Here is a 15,518-nt window from a genome sequence, read left to right as displayed (position 1 = left end):
GTCGCGAGAGTCATCTTGAAGTTTCGCGAGAATGGGATTTGTTTTGGTGCCTCCTCTCCGCGCGCTGTTGGTTTGCGTCTGTGCGGTTGCGCTTCTGTGGTGATGGTGGTGGGTGATATTGGCTCGGAGTAGCTGAAAACCTGAAGTAAAGAAGTAGTAGTTTCTTGTCGGTCGCCACCCCAGGGAGGTAGTGTGGATGAATTTTCCACTGAGTTATTCTGTGTATTTCTTGGGGAAGGGTGTGACGTCGGCGGGCGTAACGGCGACGCAACAGCTTCTCGTGAGCGCTGCAACCCGAGGGCGCCTGGGGGAAGCGCGCCCAAGACATCGCGCGGTGATGTTGCCGAAAACGTCCACCCGGCCTAGGGGCACCTCGGCTTGATTTTCAGGGTAGTAAAGTGTCCCTGTATTTCACTTACAGTGTCAGGTTTGGGGGCTTTTATCAGAAGTGGGGGTGAATTCAGGCTGGAGGCCTCAGCTAATTCTCAAATTGATTTCGATGTTTCTGTGTAAATGTGGATGAGGCTGTAACAGTATGACCGCCCTTTTGAAAATTGTTTAAAAATGTGAGTGTGCCTAAAATTCAGTGTTAACTAGACTTAGTAACCTAGTATCGTGTGTGTCCACGGCCAGTTGTTGAGGTCCTTGTACTTAAGAATAGCGTCCATTCCTTGGTCAAACTTGACTTGGTGGCTTTTTAAGCCCCAGCTTGTGAGATTCAAATGTAATTTTCTGAATTACCCTCCCAGGAGTAGATCATATTTTGTATTTTGTCATGCCTGCTTCAATGAGCAAGTCCTTTCAGGCCCTGAGCTGCTTGCGGGACGTAATTTAATTGTAGCAGTTCCCAGAATCATTAGGACGAGTTAGAAGTCCATCATAGTGACTTTCCTTCCCCAAATTCTTACCTTTTATATAACAAGAAATGAGTTAAAGTGAACTTTTCCAACTTTGACATTGTGTGTTGTGAACTAGGACTAAAACAGTGCTTTTCCCATTGTTGCCTTTAGAGGTGTGCTTCAGACTTCCTGATAGAGGGTATTAATGTGTCCACCAACTCAAGTAAGTCAGATAAACAGGTGTATGCAATAGATACAAATGGGCCATCATTTCCCCTTAGCTTTTCCTACTATCTTTCCATTTATAGCTTTATCTTGATTGGTATTTATAGCCACCCCTTTAGATTTGGGGGGAATTTGTATTTGGGAAAGAGAATAAATTGGACTAGAGATTTAAGCATTAAAAAAAGCATGCATAGCAGGGTTGGGTGGTATCATGAAATGGAAATTTTTCATTTGTATTTTGAGAAAGTCTGTCCAACAAATGGTATCAGTAACTGATACTGTTAAATTTTGCTGATTAGACTTATCTACCAATCAATACGATGTTACCCGTAGAGTAACATAATTTACCTACAACTTAATTCATGTATACCACAATCTTTGTTGTCTAAATATTGGCAATCACCTCCATTTCTAGGTTGGTGTTTTGTTTTTTTTAATTCCAGGTTCTCCTGGATATATGAGTATTCTAGAATGGAAATTGATTGGAATCTGTCTAGATCAGGATTTCTCAAGCTTAGCACCGTTGACAGCTTTTGCCAGATAATTCTTTGTTCTGCAGTACATTGTAGGATGTTTAGCAGCATCCTTGATCACTACCCATAGATGACAGTTAGCATACCCTCAGCGATTGTGACAACCAAAAATGTCAGCGGACATTTCAGATATCCCCTGCCAGGCAAAATCATCCCCTATTGAGAACCACTGGTCAGCTTTGATTTGTATCCTCCCTCTGTCAGGAAGATCTATTATATTTCCAACATTTATTCCAAATTCCATTCCTTTCACCTCACTGTGCCCAAGTCATTACTACAATGGCCTGCTAGTTGTTTTTTCCCCCTTGCATCCTTCACAGCTTTATAATTAGCTTTTGTACATTGTGAGATTTTAAGTTTTAAAAATGTATGTGGCTTCAAAAGTAACAAGGACTCATGCACTTGTTCCCCAGGAATATTCTCCATGGAATAATAGACCAGCGCTTTTGAAGTTCAAGGGTACCTTTACCTTGTATTACAGTTCTTTCTTTACATAGCAGCTTGGATAATTAAAAAAAAAACAACAAATTAGATGTTCTTCACGTCTTTCTAATTGCACTTTAAATCCTATTTCCTGGAGTGACTGAAGGATTCCATATAATCAGAACACTGTCTATAAACACCCTTTCCTCACTCCACTTCAGCTATTTGACCACTAAAATTGTCCAAGATCTTTGCTCCCTGTGGGACTTTATCCTTGCTGTTTCCCCTACCTGGAGTGCTCTTAACAGACCTTCATACGGTTATGTATCATTATTCGAGCATCAGTACAGTTAATCGACATAGACCCTTATATTGGGTAGTACTATTTAGTGATTACCTTGTTCTCTTCATAGCATTTATCTAAAATTCTATGTGTTTATTTGCTTATTGTCTTTTTTTCCTATGGGAGTGTAAACTGAAAAGCAAGAACCTTGTCTATCTCTGCCATTGACCAGTCCCTAGCATATTGTCTAAGCATTCAAGATACTTGTTGGATGAATGTATTTTAAAAAATACATTTTATCATCTTGGGCAGATGATTTAGTCTGTATTTAGATTTTTCATCTACGTAATGACCATGAACTGCCTTAACATTTTCCAATGCTTTATCTCTGAACTCTTCAGAAACCATAAAGTATATGCAAATGGAAATTGGTATTAATAGACATGTAGTTAGCCTCTAGTATTTCACCATCAGGAAAGGATAATCCATGCCATTCCACTTCTATAATCTTGTTGTATTAAACAATTATGTTGAAATTTTAGTTTTGGTTGAAACCCACGATTCTGCTCAGTGAATGATTGTGGGAAAACTGTAACTAGTGACTTTTATTTGGCTCCATGTGAGTGAGTTCTGAATTCATAGTCTTCTCAAAGCCATTGTGTGCTTTGCTTGTTACTCTAGATAATTTCACTGTAACTCATCAACTCAGACTCTTGTCTGTGTTTATTCTTCTTTGCAAATGTAAATCTTCGAAGTTGATGTTGCTTATCTAAAATTGGTTTATTGTGTTTTGAAAGATTGGCTAAACAACAGGAATTGTTTTCTATAGCTACACTTACAGAAAATTGGTACTTTAGATTTCATTTGCAGGGTGAAGCAAAAGTCTGTTTTTGTGCTTATGGAAATCTAGTGGGGAGCATTTAGACTATGCTAATTGACAGAATAAAAAGAATAGTAAAGATAATAAAAGCTGGTCTGGCAAATGTACTGAGAAAGGTTATTTTATCTTTTACTTTAGTGATTACCACATATTGAGTGATTATTTCTTAGTCAGCTTTTCACTATTGGATTTGGTAAATCTGTGACATACTAACAGATTAGTTATTGGTGAAAAAGTTATGGCTTTTTGAACAGGCATTTTTGAATTGCCAAGTTGTACAGTTCTCCTTCCTTACCTTTATAAACTGATCACCTACCTCCTAACAATTATTTGTCAGGAACATACTTTCCACCCCTTCCATTTTACTGTTTCCCTGTTTAATTCCCATATTTTTCCTGAAAGTCTGTCTAGAAGTCTCAAATTTAGAGATTTTTATTTGTTCTTCTGTACCATGTTTTAATAATACCATATCATTTATTGTTTATGTGGAATTCCCCACTAAATTATAAAATACATAACAGGGTTATGTCTTTTTTTCTGTCTTCAGTGCATGGCACACTCTAAAACACAGCAATAACTAATAATAGCTAGTGCTATATATATGCAGCACTCAGTTTTACATGTATTTCATTTCTTCTCACAATGATTTTATGAGAGGTGCTATTAGAATTCCTATTTTGGTGGAATAGCAGATAGGTTAACTAACTTGCTTAAGGTCACAGGTTAATGTTCGAGCTATGATTTGAACCCAGGCAGTCTGACTTGGAAGAATGGAAGAATCTGTATATTAAAAAAAAATCATCTCTAATCTCTAGGTTATAGTTCACAACTTAGTTTTTTAAAAGATACTTATTTTAATTTTTTACCAAGACTTATGCCAAAATTGTTCATGGGAAAGCGGCTTTTAGTATAAGGTAATAAAAATAAATTACAAAATTTAAAGATCCTATATATTATAAAGCATGATAGAAGTTGTTTTTTTTCCCCCTCATCCCTCCAAAAGTTGTTTCTATATTGTTAATTGCATTTAATGCTTTATGGTATGTATGTATGTATATATTTGATGATGATTAATGTTATAATGTTTTTCAAGTACATTGTTTGGGGGTTCATGTGTAGTCCATATCACTAAATAGATTGTAAGCCTTTTCATGGAAAGGATAGAATTAATTTTTTCTATTTACCCATGATACTGTTTGTGCTATGTGTAGGATTTCTCTACAAAGTTATCAGTATCCCATCTGCCACAAGAAGCATATCAAGAGTTATTAGATTAGACTTTTCTGAGAATTCTGAGTAAAATTCTTTACAGTTTAATATTTTAGAACAATTAATGCTTGAGACAAAGTTTCTTTTTAAAATTAAGTTTCTCAGCTCTTTAAGAGTACCTCTTAAATGAAGGTGAAAGGAATATGGGGTAAGAGGACAGCTTTGCTAAAGTTCCATTCAACTCAAAAAGGATCTTCAAATCTGATGAGAAAGGAATAGCCTTTATCATAAAGAAGGCGTCTTTCAGTAAATATAGAGAGCTGCTAGTTTGTATCCAGTCTGTAAACAGGAATGTAGAAAACTGAACATCATTATTTAGTAAGAACTACCTAGTGAGTTACCTAACTCTGCTGGTAAACCATAAAACTCCCAGCGTCTTATTACTTTCCAGATCTAAAGTAATCCCCATAATCTGGGACTCCGAAAAGCATGTTTTCTCAAAAAACTGGCATTTACTACCCAGTTCTTGTATGATTTTAGCTAATTCTGTAATGGGATTTATAGCATGTAGCATGGACTATTTGGATATGGGTGAGTGTCTGTATGTGTGTGTATACAAATTTTTCATAATTTAAAGTGGTCCTATAAGTTTCCAAAATGTATTTTTAAGCTTGTGTCTGCAGCTATATCTCAAGGCTCATCTTGCATGTTGTCTCAAAACCAAAATGTCTAAAATAAATCACATATCTACTTGTTTTATTCCTGTATTTTATGATCACAACAATGTCTTTTTTCCTTCCTTACCTGCATCATATATTTATCAGTTCCTTTCACTTCTGTTTATCTTTTTCATTAATTTTTTAGCCAAATAATGATCCAGATAAAAAATTGTTTTGATGAACCTTTACCTAAGTAATCAGTGTCTTTTCCAGTGATATTTTATGTAACTCAGTGGTTGCTTTGGTTACAGGAAGCTTTTTTAAAATGTGAAGGCTGACCCCAGTCCCCACTCATACTCTGATTTAATTAGTCTGTATCTGTATCTGTAAATTCCTCTTAGGGTGAGCCTTAAAGTACAGCCCCAACTTGAGAACCACTGAGATAGAACTGAAATCTAATGCCCTGTCAGATTTTTGCTTATTTTTAATGCCTTACAGTATTGTTCTCTAGTTGCTGTGGGCATGTAGTCTTGAGAACTCAAGGTTTAGGAACATTTTAATTTTTGAACGCTATTAACTTTTTGTTGATGTAGGCTAGGGAAGTGTTTCCTAAAAAGGGCCATCAGCATCTTTGGGTAACTTTTTTAAAAATGTGGATACTTTGGCTCTACCTGGACCTATTGTATGTTTCGGGGATATACATTTTTAAAAAGTAAGCATCATAATCTTTTTTTTTTTTAAAGATTTATTTATTTATTATACAAGCACTGGGTACAGTCAGAAGCGCGGGAGGGCGAGAGAATTCACCAGAGCCGCAAGCGAGGAGCAGAGCAGGCAGAAGGACCGAAGTACACTGCTGAGGGGAGCAGCTGGCGGCAGGAGAGGTCTGTGCGCCATGTGGGGCCCTCGCCCAGCGGCCAGGGATCAAACCGGCGCTGTAGAGGCTGCAGGCAGCTTCGCAACCCAGCGCTCAACCGCTGCCCCAACGGGGAGACCCATCATAATCATTCTTAATGCTCATCAAACTACCCTTTACACGAAAAGTAATAAATGCAGAGTTTAGTAGATTTTGTTTCCTCAGGTAGATTAGTAAATGTTCTGAATATAAAGCTCTTGTCCTCTCTTTCCCCTGTGTGTAAAAGGGCTGGTCAAGGACAGCATCTTACTCTTTGAAATTCCCAGAATAACTTAGTGCTTTTATGTTGCTAAAAGCTTAACAAATATCAAATTAAATGTTATACTTAATCATGTTCCTGCAAAGCTAGAGGTCAACAAATTGTTAACTATCTGGTTATGAATATTGGCTGACCTCTCAGGGTAGATGGCACTGAAGGGAAGCCTCACTCAAACTATTCTTAGAATGTCAGACTTGGAAACATTTTGACAATCATCTACTCCATTTCTTTCATTTTATGGTGGAGGAAATTGACCCAGATTGCTTGAGTGCGGTGTGCACAGTGACAACTGCAGAGTCAAGGCTAGATTGTTAGTCCAATGTTTTATATTTCATGAAATAATTTCTCTTTGAAGAAGTAGTGATTGGGTTAAGTTTCAGGTGTAGGTTTTCTGCTTAAGTGCAAGGAGCTGAATCTCTGCAGAATCAAAATCAGCTTGATTTTTATAATCAAGACATCTGTGTTTACTTCTTGAGCTATATTATTAGGAGATAGAAGATCTTTGCCAACAATATTCTTAACTAAAGATAGGTGGATATGAGATGTAAAACTCACTTGGTATACAGTTTGTTGTTTTTTTTAGTAGAACTTTGCTTCTCTGTCTTGACATTTCCATGATTCTATTTATAGCAGTGATCTCTGTGGAATTTGCCTTCTGATTCTGTTTGTTCTTTTATGTTGCTTCATATTACTGATATTCTCAGTTCATTTTTTTAAAAAATGTATTTGAAAGGACAGCGAAAAGAATTAAATGTTTTCAAAACACCTGAAATTACTATTTTCCGACGACTTACAGCCATTGTAACAGGTTATCTAATTGTACCTAATGATCCAAATACTAATTTTCCAAGACAGAATTGCACTTTTTTTAGTTTTTTTTTTTTTTTTATAGAGGCATGTTTTTATTTATTATATTTGTTTGTTTGTTTTGTTTCTACATGCACTGGGTACAGTCAGAAGCGCGGGAGGGTGAGAGAATTCACCAGAGCCAGAGTGGGGAGCAGAGCAGGCAGAAGGACTGAAGCACACTGCTGAGGGGAGCAGCGGGTGGCAGGAGAGCTCTGCGCACCATGTGGGATCCTCCTCCGGTGGCCGGGGAGCAGCCGGAGATCGAACCGGCGCTGCAGAGGCGGCGGGCAGCTTCGCAACCCAGCGCTCAACCGCTGCGCCACCGGGGAGGCCCTATATTTGGAATACTTTTAGATTCTTATCAAATTTGCTCTTTGACTCTGTACTTTGTTATAAGTGAAGATGAGAGTTTTTAGTTAAAGCCTTTAAAGGATAAACTGCTTATGGGCAGGAACTATCTTATTTTTCTTTGAGATTAACATAATATCTGATATCTAGTAGATACTTATTAATCTATACCTTTATTCATTAAATTCAGTAAAATTGTGGGACATTGTTCTAAGTGCTGTGCATAGAGTAAATAAAAGACAAATATCCCTCCCCTCAAGGAGCTTATTCTTGTCTGTGAAATGTTGAATGAAACGAATCACTTTGTGAAGATTCCGTATTTTCAGGCTGTTACTTGCATCACTCTGAAAAAGAAGAATCTCAAGTTCATTAGCAATGAAGAGTTAGAATGGGGAGAACTTGATGATCAGATCATTCATTCATTCACTCAACATTTATTTCCTTGTCTGAACTAGTCATATAAAGGCTAGTCATTGCTATTCTGATTGTCATTCCATTTTTTGTGTTCTGTTTATAGCCCTGAGTATAGGTCTCAGCTGACAGCCAGGCCACAACCAGGAATTTCATCTCAAGACAGATACCACTGAGTACTTGACTGCTTGTTCAGAACTCCATACACGCCAAAGTTCTAGTTGTTTACTCATTCATTGTCTATTTACACCAGCATCTGTGCTCCACAGGGCACCTTGTCTGTTTTAGTCACTATTCTAACCCAAGTACATAAAATAATGTGTCCCACATAGTTTCAATAACTCAATCCTTGACCACTCAAAATGCAGTTTTCTGCCTACTTAGTGCCACAGTTTACATCTCATTTTAATCCAGAACACTCAAAATGTTTAACTCTAATGTTCTTTAAAGAGAGTATTGAACTTAGCACTTGAACTCATCACTTAAACTTATTTACTGATGTACCCCATTTTTTCTCTTGGTACTTTTTCTCAAGCCTATTTCTCAAGTATGTTTATCTTTCAGTGTGTCTACTCTTTAAATTCACAACTCTGATCACTTCAAATAGACTTTGGAGCTTGATGAGGTTCAATTCATTTGTTACCTAAGTTCCAATTTAACCTTGACCAAGTTTAACTTTTTAAAAAAAATTTATTTTTGCATACAAGAACTGGGGTACAGGCCACCATGTGGGGGTGAGAAGATTCACTAGAGACAGAATGGGGAACAGAACAGGCAGACTGACTGAAATACACTGCTGAGGGGAGCAGCGGGCGCTACAGGAGAGGTCTGCTTTGCCATGTGGATTTGTCTCTGGCCGGCCGGGAATCGAACTCATGCTTCAGAGGCTGCGGATTGCTTCATGGTGCGGTGCTTAACCCCTTGTGCCACTAGGGAGGCCCTGGTCATAGATATTTGATAAGTGATATACTAAAGATATTGGGGGAAATGTGGGAATGCAAGGTCAGGGGACCCTCATCTGAACTGGGAGTCGTATTTACCCAACTGGGGACTATCTCCAAGCAGTAGTAAGCTAAGTGTGGAGTAAGGCAGAGGGGAATACACATACAACATACCACTTGCTTTGTACTAAGAAATACTCCAAGATGATTACTTTGGGTTCCTGCATACTTATTAATGTTACTATTGCTCAAAAATAATTTTAACTGATTATTGATAATTCTGAGATCAGTGCTTTCCCAATTAACTGTAGACGTGCAGAGAGCAGAAAAAAAAATGAGTCCAACTTCCCAGCTAAGGCTCAAGGAAGTAGTACTTAGTCTTATTTCAGCTCTATTGTAAACAAATATACTTATTTACTTATGGTCTGATTAGTGGATTTTTTATTTTTGTACATTTTGTTGGTGATTTCACTTTTTTTTTTAAAGATTTATTTATTTATGCATACGAGAACTGGGGTACAGGCCAGAGGTGTGGGAAGTGAGAGGATTTACCGGAGACAGAGTGGGGAGCAGAACAGGTAGACTGACTGAAATACACTACTGAGGGGAGCAGTGGGCGAGTCAGGAGAGGTCTGCTGCGCCATGTGGGTAGCTCCCAGGCCAGCTGGGGATTGAACTCGTGCTGCAGAGGCTGCAGATAGCTTCACAGTGCTGTGCTTAACCCTTTGCCCCACCAGGGAGGCCCAGATTTTATTCTTTAAAGATATCTTTTAGCACAGTGCTAACGTGCTCTAGAGTTTCTAATCACAAGAAGGCAATGTTACATCTTACAGAGAAAATACATGTATTTGATAAGCTTCATTCAGGCATGAGTTCTAGTGCTATTGATCATGAGTTCAGTGTCTTTAATGAAAAACATAAAACAAGGTTATATAGTGATGAGATGACTTAACTGCAGTTCCCTTACTGTCAGTGATTCAGTACTTGCTAATTCAGCATCTGTGGCAACTTCATGGAATGTAACAGTGGCAAATGATGAGAGTCAACTAATTTCAGAGTAAATTGATTTGGGGAAACAGCCAAAGTCATTTATGTCTAAGAGTGCTGAAGATGGTCAAACAAGATGATCTAGAAGGCAATTATTAAAGTCTTTTCTCAATCTTTTAAAACACATGGCAACCTTTAGTTTATCACCTTAAATTTTCTAATACAGTCCTCTTAGTTATTCCCAGATGAGAATCAGGATACTAGTTTTATTACTATCAGCTGGATAGATGTTTCATTGTGAAAAAACAGTGTTTTTAGTGAAAACTTTTTTTTAAAGCTTACTGGATATAACAAAACTTTATTATATCAGAAAACATTTTCTGTTACAGGCCAGACTAAATTTCTAGGCTTTGTGGGCCTACAGTTTCTTAAGTGGTCTACTGTATGGCAAAAGCAGCATTAGATAATAGGTATTTTTTTAAAAGATTTATTTATTTATTTATACAAGCACTGGGTACAGTCAGAAGCACGGGAGGGTGAGAGAATTCACCAGAGCTAGAGTGGGGAACAGAACAGGCAGACTGACGAAATACACTGCTGAGGGGAGCAGCGGGCGTGACAGGAGAGGTCTGTTGTACCATGTGGAACCCTCGCTGGTGGCCGGGGATCGAACCGTCGCTGCAGAGGCTGTGGGCAGCTTCGCAGCCCAGCTCTCAACTGCTGCATCACCAGGGGAGTTCCAGGTATTCTTTTATATATCTGTATTATAAACTCCTTGAGGGCAGGAATCATGCTTTATATTTTATCCAAAGTAGGGTCTTAATAACTCTTGCCTTGACTTGCTGTTTTATCCTAAATAATTAAAAAGAAAACAAACCAGGGCTTGCCCGGTGGCGCAGTGGTTGAGCACTGGGTTGCGAAGCTGCCCACAGCCTCTGCAGCGCCGGTTCGATCCCCGGCGGCAAGGGTCCCACATGGTGCGCAGACCTCTCCTGCCACCCACTGCTCCCCTCAGCAGTGTACTTCGGTCCGTCTGCCTGCTCTGCTCCCGGCTCTGGCTCTGGTGAATTCTCTCACCCTCCCACGCTTCTGACTGTACCCAGTGCTTGTGTAAATAAATAAATAAATCTTTAATAAAAAACACCTGTATCTTAAAATACTGAAAACCTAATCATAAACCCATCTAAAATTAAATTATCCTAGAAATGGTTTTTTTTTTTTGAATGTCCTTTAAGAAATTACAGTAGTTGGGCCTCCCTGGTGGCGCAGCGGTTGAGCGCTGGGTTGCGAAGCTGCCCGTGGCCTCTGCGACGCCGGTTCGATCCCCGGCTGCTCCCCGGCCACCAGAGGAGGGTCCCACATGGCGCGCAGACCTCTCCTGCCGCCCGCTGCTCCCCTCAGCAGTGTACTTCGGTCCTTCTGCCTGCTCTGCTCCCCGCTCTGGCTCTGGTGAATTCTCTCACCCTCCCACGCTTCTGACTGTACCCAGTGCATGTATAAACAAAACAAACAAACAAACAAATAAATAAAAACATGCCTCTATAAAAAAAAAAAAAAAAAAAGAAATTACAGTAGTTTAGGTTCTTTGGATTTGGAATTATAGTCAGTGTCTTAAGTGATAAATACTACCTATATGTTGGCTTATTTTAAATGCAAAAAAATCATTTTAGAATTGAAACAGTTGGAAAGCTAAATACACTTGCTAAATACTTGCTAGATATGGCAGTTTTGGCTAAGAACCCAAGTTTCAGTAAAATAACTTTTCCTATTTCCTGCCTAGCCTCTTAAGCTCAGACATTTTTTTTTTTCCTGTGTACTACTTTGTTTCCTCTGAAAGGATATAAGCCAGAGGTGGGTGAGAGCTTGCTAGGAAGGGGAAGAGAGAGAAGATTCATCAGAGAGAGTGGGGAGCACAAAAGGCAAATCTACTGAAATACACTGCTGAGGGGAGCAGCGGGCGAGACAGGAGAGGTCTGCTGTGACATGTGGGTTGCTCCCTGGTTGCCCGACTTATATCGAACTCATGCTGCAGTGGCTGGCAATAGCTTGATAGCAATGTCTTTAAAACCCTACGCCATCAGGGAGGCTCCCATTACTTTATACATGTATCATCACAAAAAATCCTCATAAGTATCTTTTTTGGTAGATAAAACAATAGAATACTGTTTTATTTTTCAAATTGGTTGCGGTATAATTGAAAAGTAAAATTGTAAGGTATTAACAGATTGTAAGATCATAACAGTGTTATGATTTAATTCAAATAAGCATTGTGAAAGATCCTTCCCCTCAATTAACACATTCATCACCTCACATATTTATCTTTTTTAAAAATGTGGAATACTTTATGAATTTGCATGTTATCCTTTCACAGGAGCTATACAAATTTTATTCCACTTTTAGTGTGCTCACTGCTGAAGTGAACACAGGAATACTACTTTATAAGTAAAAATAAGTTTTTTTTTAAAATTTTATCTGTTATGATTTATTTCTTCTAGATGTGTAAGTTCATAGGTTGAGGTTTCTGAAAAATATTAGCACTGATGATTAGAAGAAACCTGTAGATCTATACCATCTACTGCAATCCCCACTAGCTACATGAAGTTGTCAAGTATCTGAATGTGACTATCTGAATTGAGGTACTGTTTAAGTGTAAAATTCACATTGGATTCTGAAGGCTTAATACAAGAAAAAAAAGTATAGTATCTTATTGATAATTTTTATATTGATTGCATATTAAGTTGATAATATCTTGGGCTTACTGGGTTAAGTAAAGTACATTAGTAAAATTAATTTCATGTGTTTTTCTTTTTTAAAAATTGTGAATTCTAGAAATGTTTAAATGTTACTGGGCCTCCCCAGTGGTGCAGCTGTTGAGAGCTGGGTTGTGAAGTTGCCCATAGCCTCTGTAGTACTGGTTTGATCCGCGGCCGCCAGGCGAGGGTCCCACATGTCACACAAACCTCTCCTGCCGCCCGCTGCTCCCCTCAGCAGTGTACTTCGTCAGTCTGCCAGCTCTGCTCTCCCCTCTGGCTCTGGTGAATTCTCTCACCCTCCTGCGCTTCTGACTGTACCCAGTGCTTGTATGTATGTATGTATGTATGTATAAATAAATAAATAAATAAATAATTACATGTTACTTGCATTTGTAGCTCACTTTATATTTCTCTTGAACAATGTTGCTCTAGAATAAGTGATCTTGCAATATGTTTAGTGTTATAATCATACATCAATTTATTTAAAATTGTCAAATTCTGTAGTTTCTTTTGGCTGATCCAGTATTCTTAAAGTAGTGTAGAAAACTGATTCCCAAATGCGAAAATAGAGATTAGCTCACTATACATTTACTATTCCTCTAGTAAACCTGCAGTGACCTCTTACAAAAGAGGGTAAGGGCAAACTGTTCTGGGCTATTTTATTAGGATATATTTAAATCTCACCACAGAATAAATCAGTTCTATACTCAAAAAAGAAAATGATTTTTTAAAAATCTAAAGTATTTTTGATCCCTGGGTGACCCCTGGTAACTTTAGTAAATATTTTATAAACTACTTAAAGCTATTTTATTTTTTAAAGGCATGTACTTTAAATTTTTTAAATTTCATTTTAATCTCTTGTGAAGACCACTAAACCAATAAAATTTATATTCTATTATTTTGCTTTGTGCAGAGAAAGTATTATAAAATTAAGCACAGACACAGTATCAAAACTTGAAAACTGTGGGGATTACTAGTATAAGTAATAAAGTACTAGAAAATTTAGATGGTATGAAAATAGTTAAAGGAGAAATGTCCAATGAAATTCTTCCTATCTACCTTTTTAGGTTAGTGTGATATCTTAGTGGTGCTCTGGGAAGTTTAAAAAAAAAAATAAGGGCCTCCCCTGGTGGCGCTGGGGTTGAGCACTGGGTTGCGAAGCTGCCCGCAGCCTCTGCAGCACCAGTTCGATCCCCGGCCACAGGCAAGGGTCCCACATGGCATGTAGACCTCTCCTGCCGCGCCCACTGCTTCCCTCAGCAGTGTATTTTGTCAGTCTGGCTGTTCTGTTCCCTGCTCTGGCACTGGTGAATTCTCTCACCCTCCTGCGCTTCTGACTGTACCTAGTGCTCGTATAAATAAATAAATTAAAAAAAAAAAAAAGATTTATGCATACAAGAACTGGGGTGTAGGCCAGAAGTGCGTGGAGTGGGGGCAGTGAGGATTCACCAGAGACAGAATGGGGAGCAGAATAGGCAGATCTGCTGAGATACCCTGTTGAGGGGAGCAGTGGTTGTGGCTGGCTGGGGCTCAAACTCAGGCCTCAGTGATGGGGATCAAACTCATGCCACAGTGGCTGGTGATAGCTTGATAGTGCTGAGATGTTAGCCCCTGTGCCACCAGGGAGGTCTGAAGTTTAAAACATTAATGAAACTTTGTTAAGGATGTTTTACCAGGGCCTCCCTGGTGGCTCAGGCGGTTGAGTGCCGCACTGTGGCGCTGTCTGCAGCCTCTGCGGTGCAGGTTCTATCCTGGCCAGCCAAGGAGAAACCCACATGGCATGGCAGACCTCTCCTGTCTCGCCCACTGCTCCCTTCAGCAGTGTGTTTCGTCAGTCTGTCTGTTCTGTTCCCCGTCTGTCTCTGGTGAGTCCCTCACCCTCTCACGCATCTGGCCTGTACCCCGGTTCTTGTATAAATAAATCTTAAAAAAAAAAAAAAGCAGTTTGAGGAACTGCCAAAATGTTAAAAAAAAATGTTTTACCAGGGAGATGGTGAAGTGAGAACAATAGGGGAAGAGGACCCAATGGTCTATGGTAAAGGGATCAGGGCGCTTTGGTGGTGGATGTGGTATGGCAGTGTACATCTGAGGAGGTGTGAACCTATTCTCCTAAATACACATTCTTGTAAACAAATGTTACCTCAGTTAAAAAATTGCTTTATCGTATAATAGAACCAGAAAAAGTAACTTCACTAGCTTTAAAATAAATCAACATTTCAGAAATGAGGCAAGTTTTATAAAGCTTGTTCCAAAGACTTAACTATTTAATTAGCACTTTTTAAAGTCCATGAAGGAGCAGTCATTAAGTAAAACAAGACATTCAAATCTTTGAACAATCTGACCATAACTCTTCGTTGTCATCTTCCTCAGGTGAGCCTCCATAAGTCCTACACTTTTAGTCTGACCAGTCTTTGCTGTATCAAATACATTTTACATTCTTTTGCTTCTGAACTTTATACTCAGTCCAAATCATAAACATCCCCCTTCCTCTCTAATTTCTGTATTTCATGCCCCCTTCTCACATTTTCCTTTTAAAAAGCCTTTCCCATTCCCATCACTCCAGCCCAAGATGAATATATATATGTCTAAGAACAGATGTATAACATATACATAATTTTATATAGTAGTTTACGTCTTTGGAATGCCCTTTCATATGTCTTTATGTCAATCTATCAAGGTACATGATGTCATCCATTTTATAGAAAAAACAGAATTGAGTCTTAGAGAAATAGGATTTTTGCAGAATCTATATAGACAATAAGTTGCAAAGGTAAGAATACAGGAAACAAATTCTCTAATTCAAGGTTTTATGTTCTTTCCGTTATACCATGATGATCCCTTAATTTCTAGTCTAGTTGTATAACTCTTATTTGTCCAAAGTTATTTACTGTCTACATCAAACTACTTAATTTCTAACACATTTGTTCATGAGGAAAGAAAATAAATAGAAAAGGTAAAGAGATCTGACTATATTTCTTCTTGACAATAGAATCAAAGAGGTCT

The 15,518-nt window shown here is 38.5% G+C and overlaps 1 protein-coding gene across 14 annotated transcripts in view; it reads left to right on the top strand.

Moving 5' to 3' along the window:
* The first annotated feature begins 54 nt into the window (after nt 1–54).
* Nucleotides 55–15,518, top strand: part of DNAJB4 (DnaJ heat shock protein family (Hsp40) member B4) — a 40,259-nt gene continuing 24,795 nt past the window's right edge. For 3 of the 14 annotated variants that reach the window (XM_054691279.1, XM_054691276.1, XM_054691273.1), the window contains exon 1: nt 397–566. Coding sequence is in view for 1 of the 14 variants with exons in the window: in XM_054691277.1 (XP_054547252.1) it covers nt 1,045–1,062 (18 nt within the window). In the remaining 13 variants the exon portion in view is untranslated. The other 11 variants (XM_054691275.1, XM_037499787.2, XM_037499791.2 and 8 more) reach the window with 9 other exon arrangements.

The sequence above is a fragment of the Talpa occidentalis genome, unplaced genomic scaffold (assembly GCF_014898055.3).
Source record: "Talpa occidentalis isolate TD23 unplaced genomic scaffold, MPIMG_talOcc4v2.1 talOcc4.9, whole genome shotgun sequence".
Taxonomy (NCBI): Eukaryota; Metazoa; Chordata; class Mammalia; order Eulipotyphla; family Talpidae; genus Talpa; species Talpa occidentalis.
Note: the sequence above shows the minus strand (reverse complement) of the source record. Positions and strands in the feature narration are given on the sequence as shown.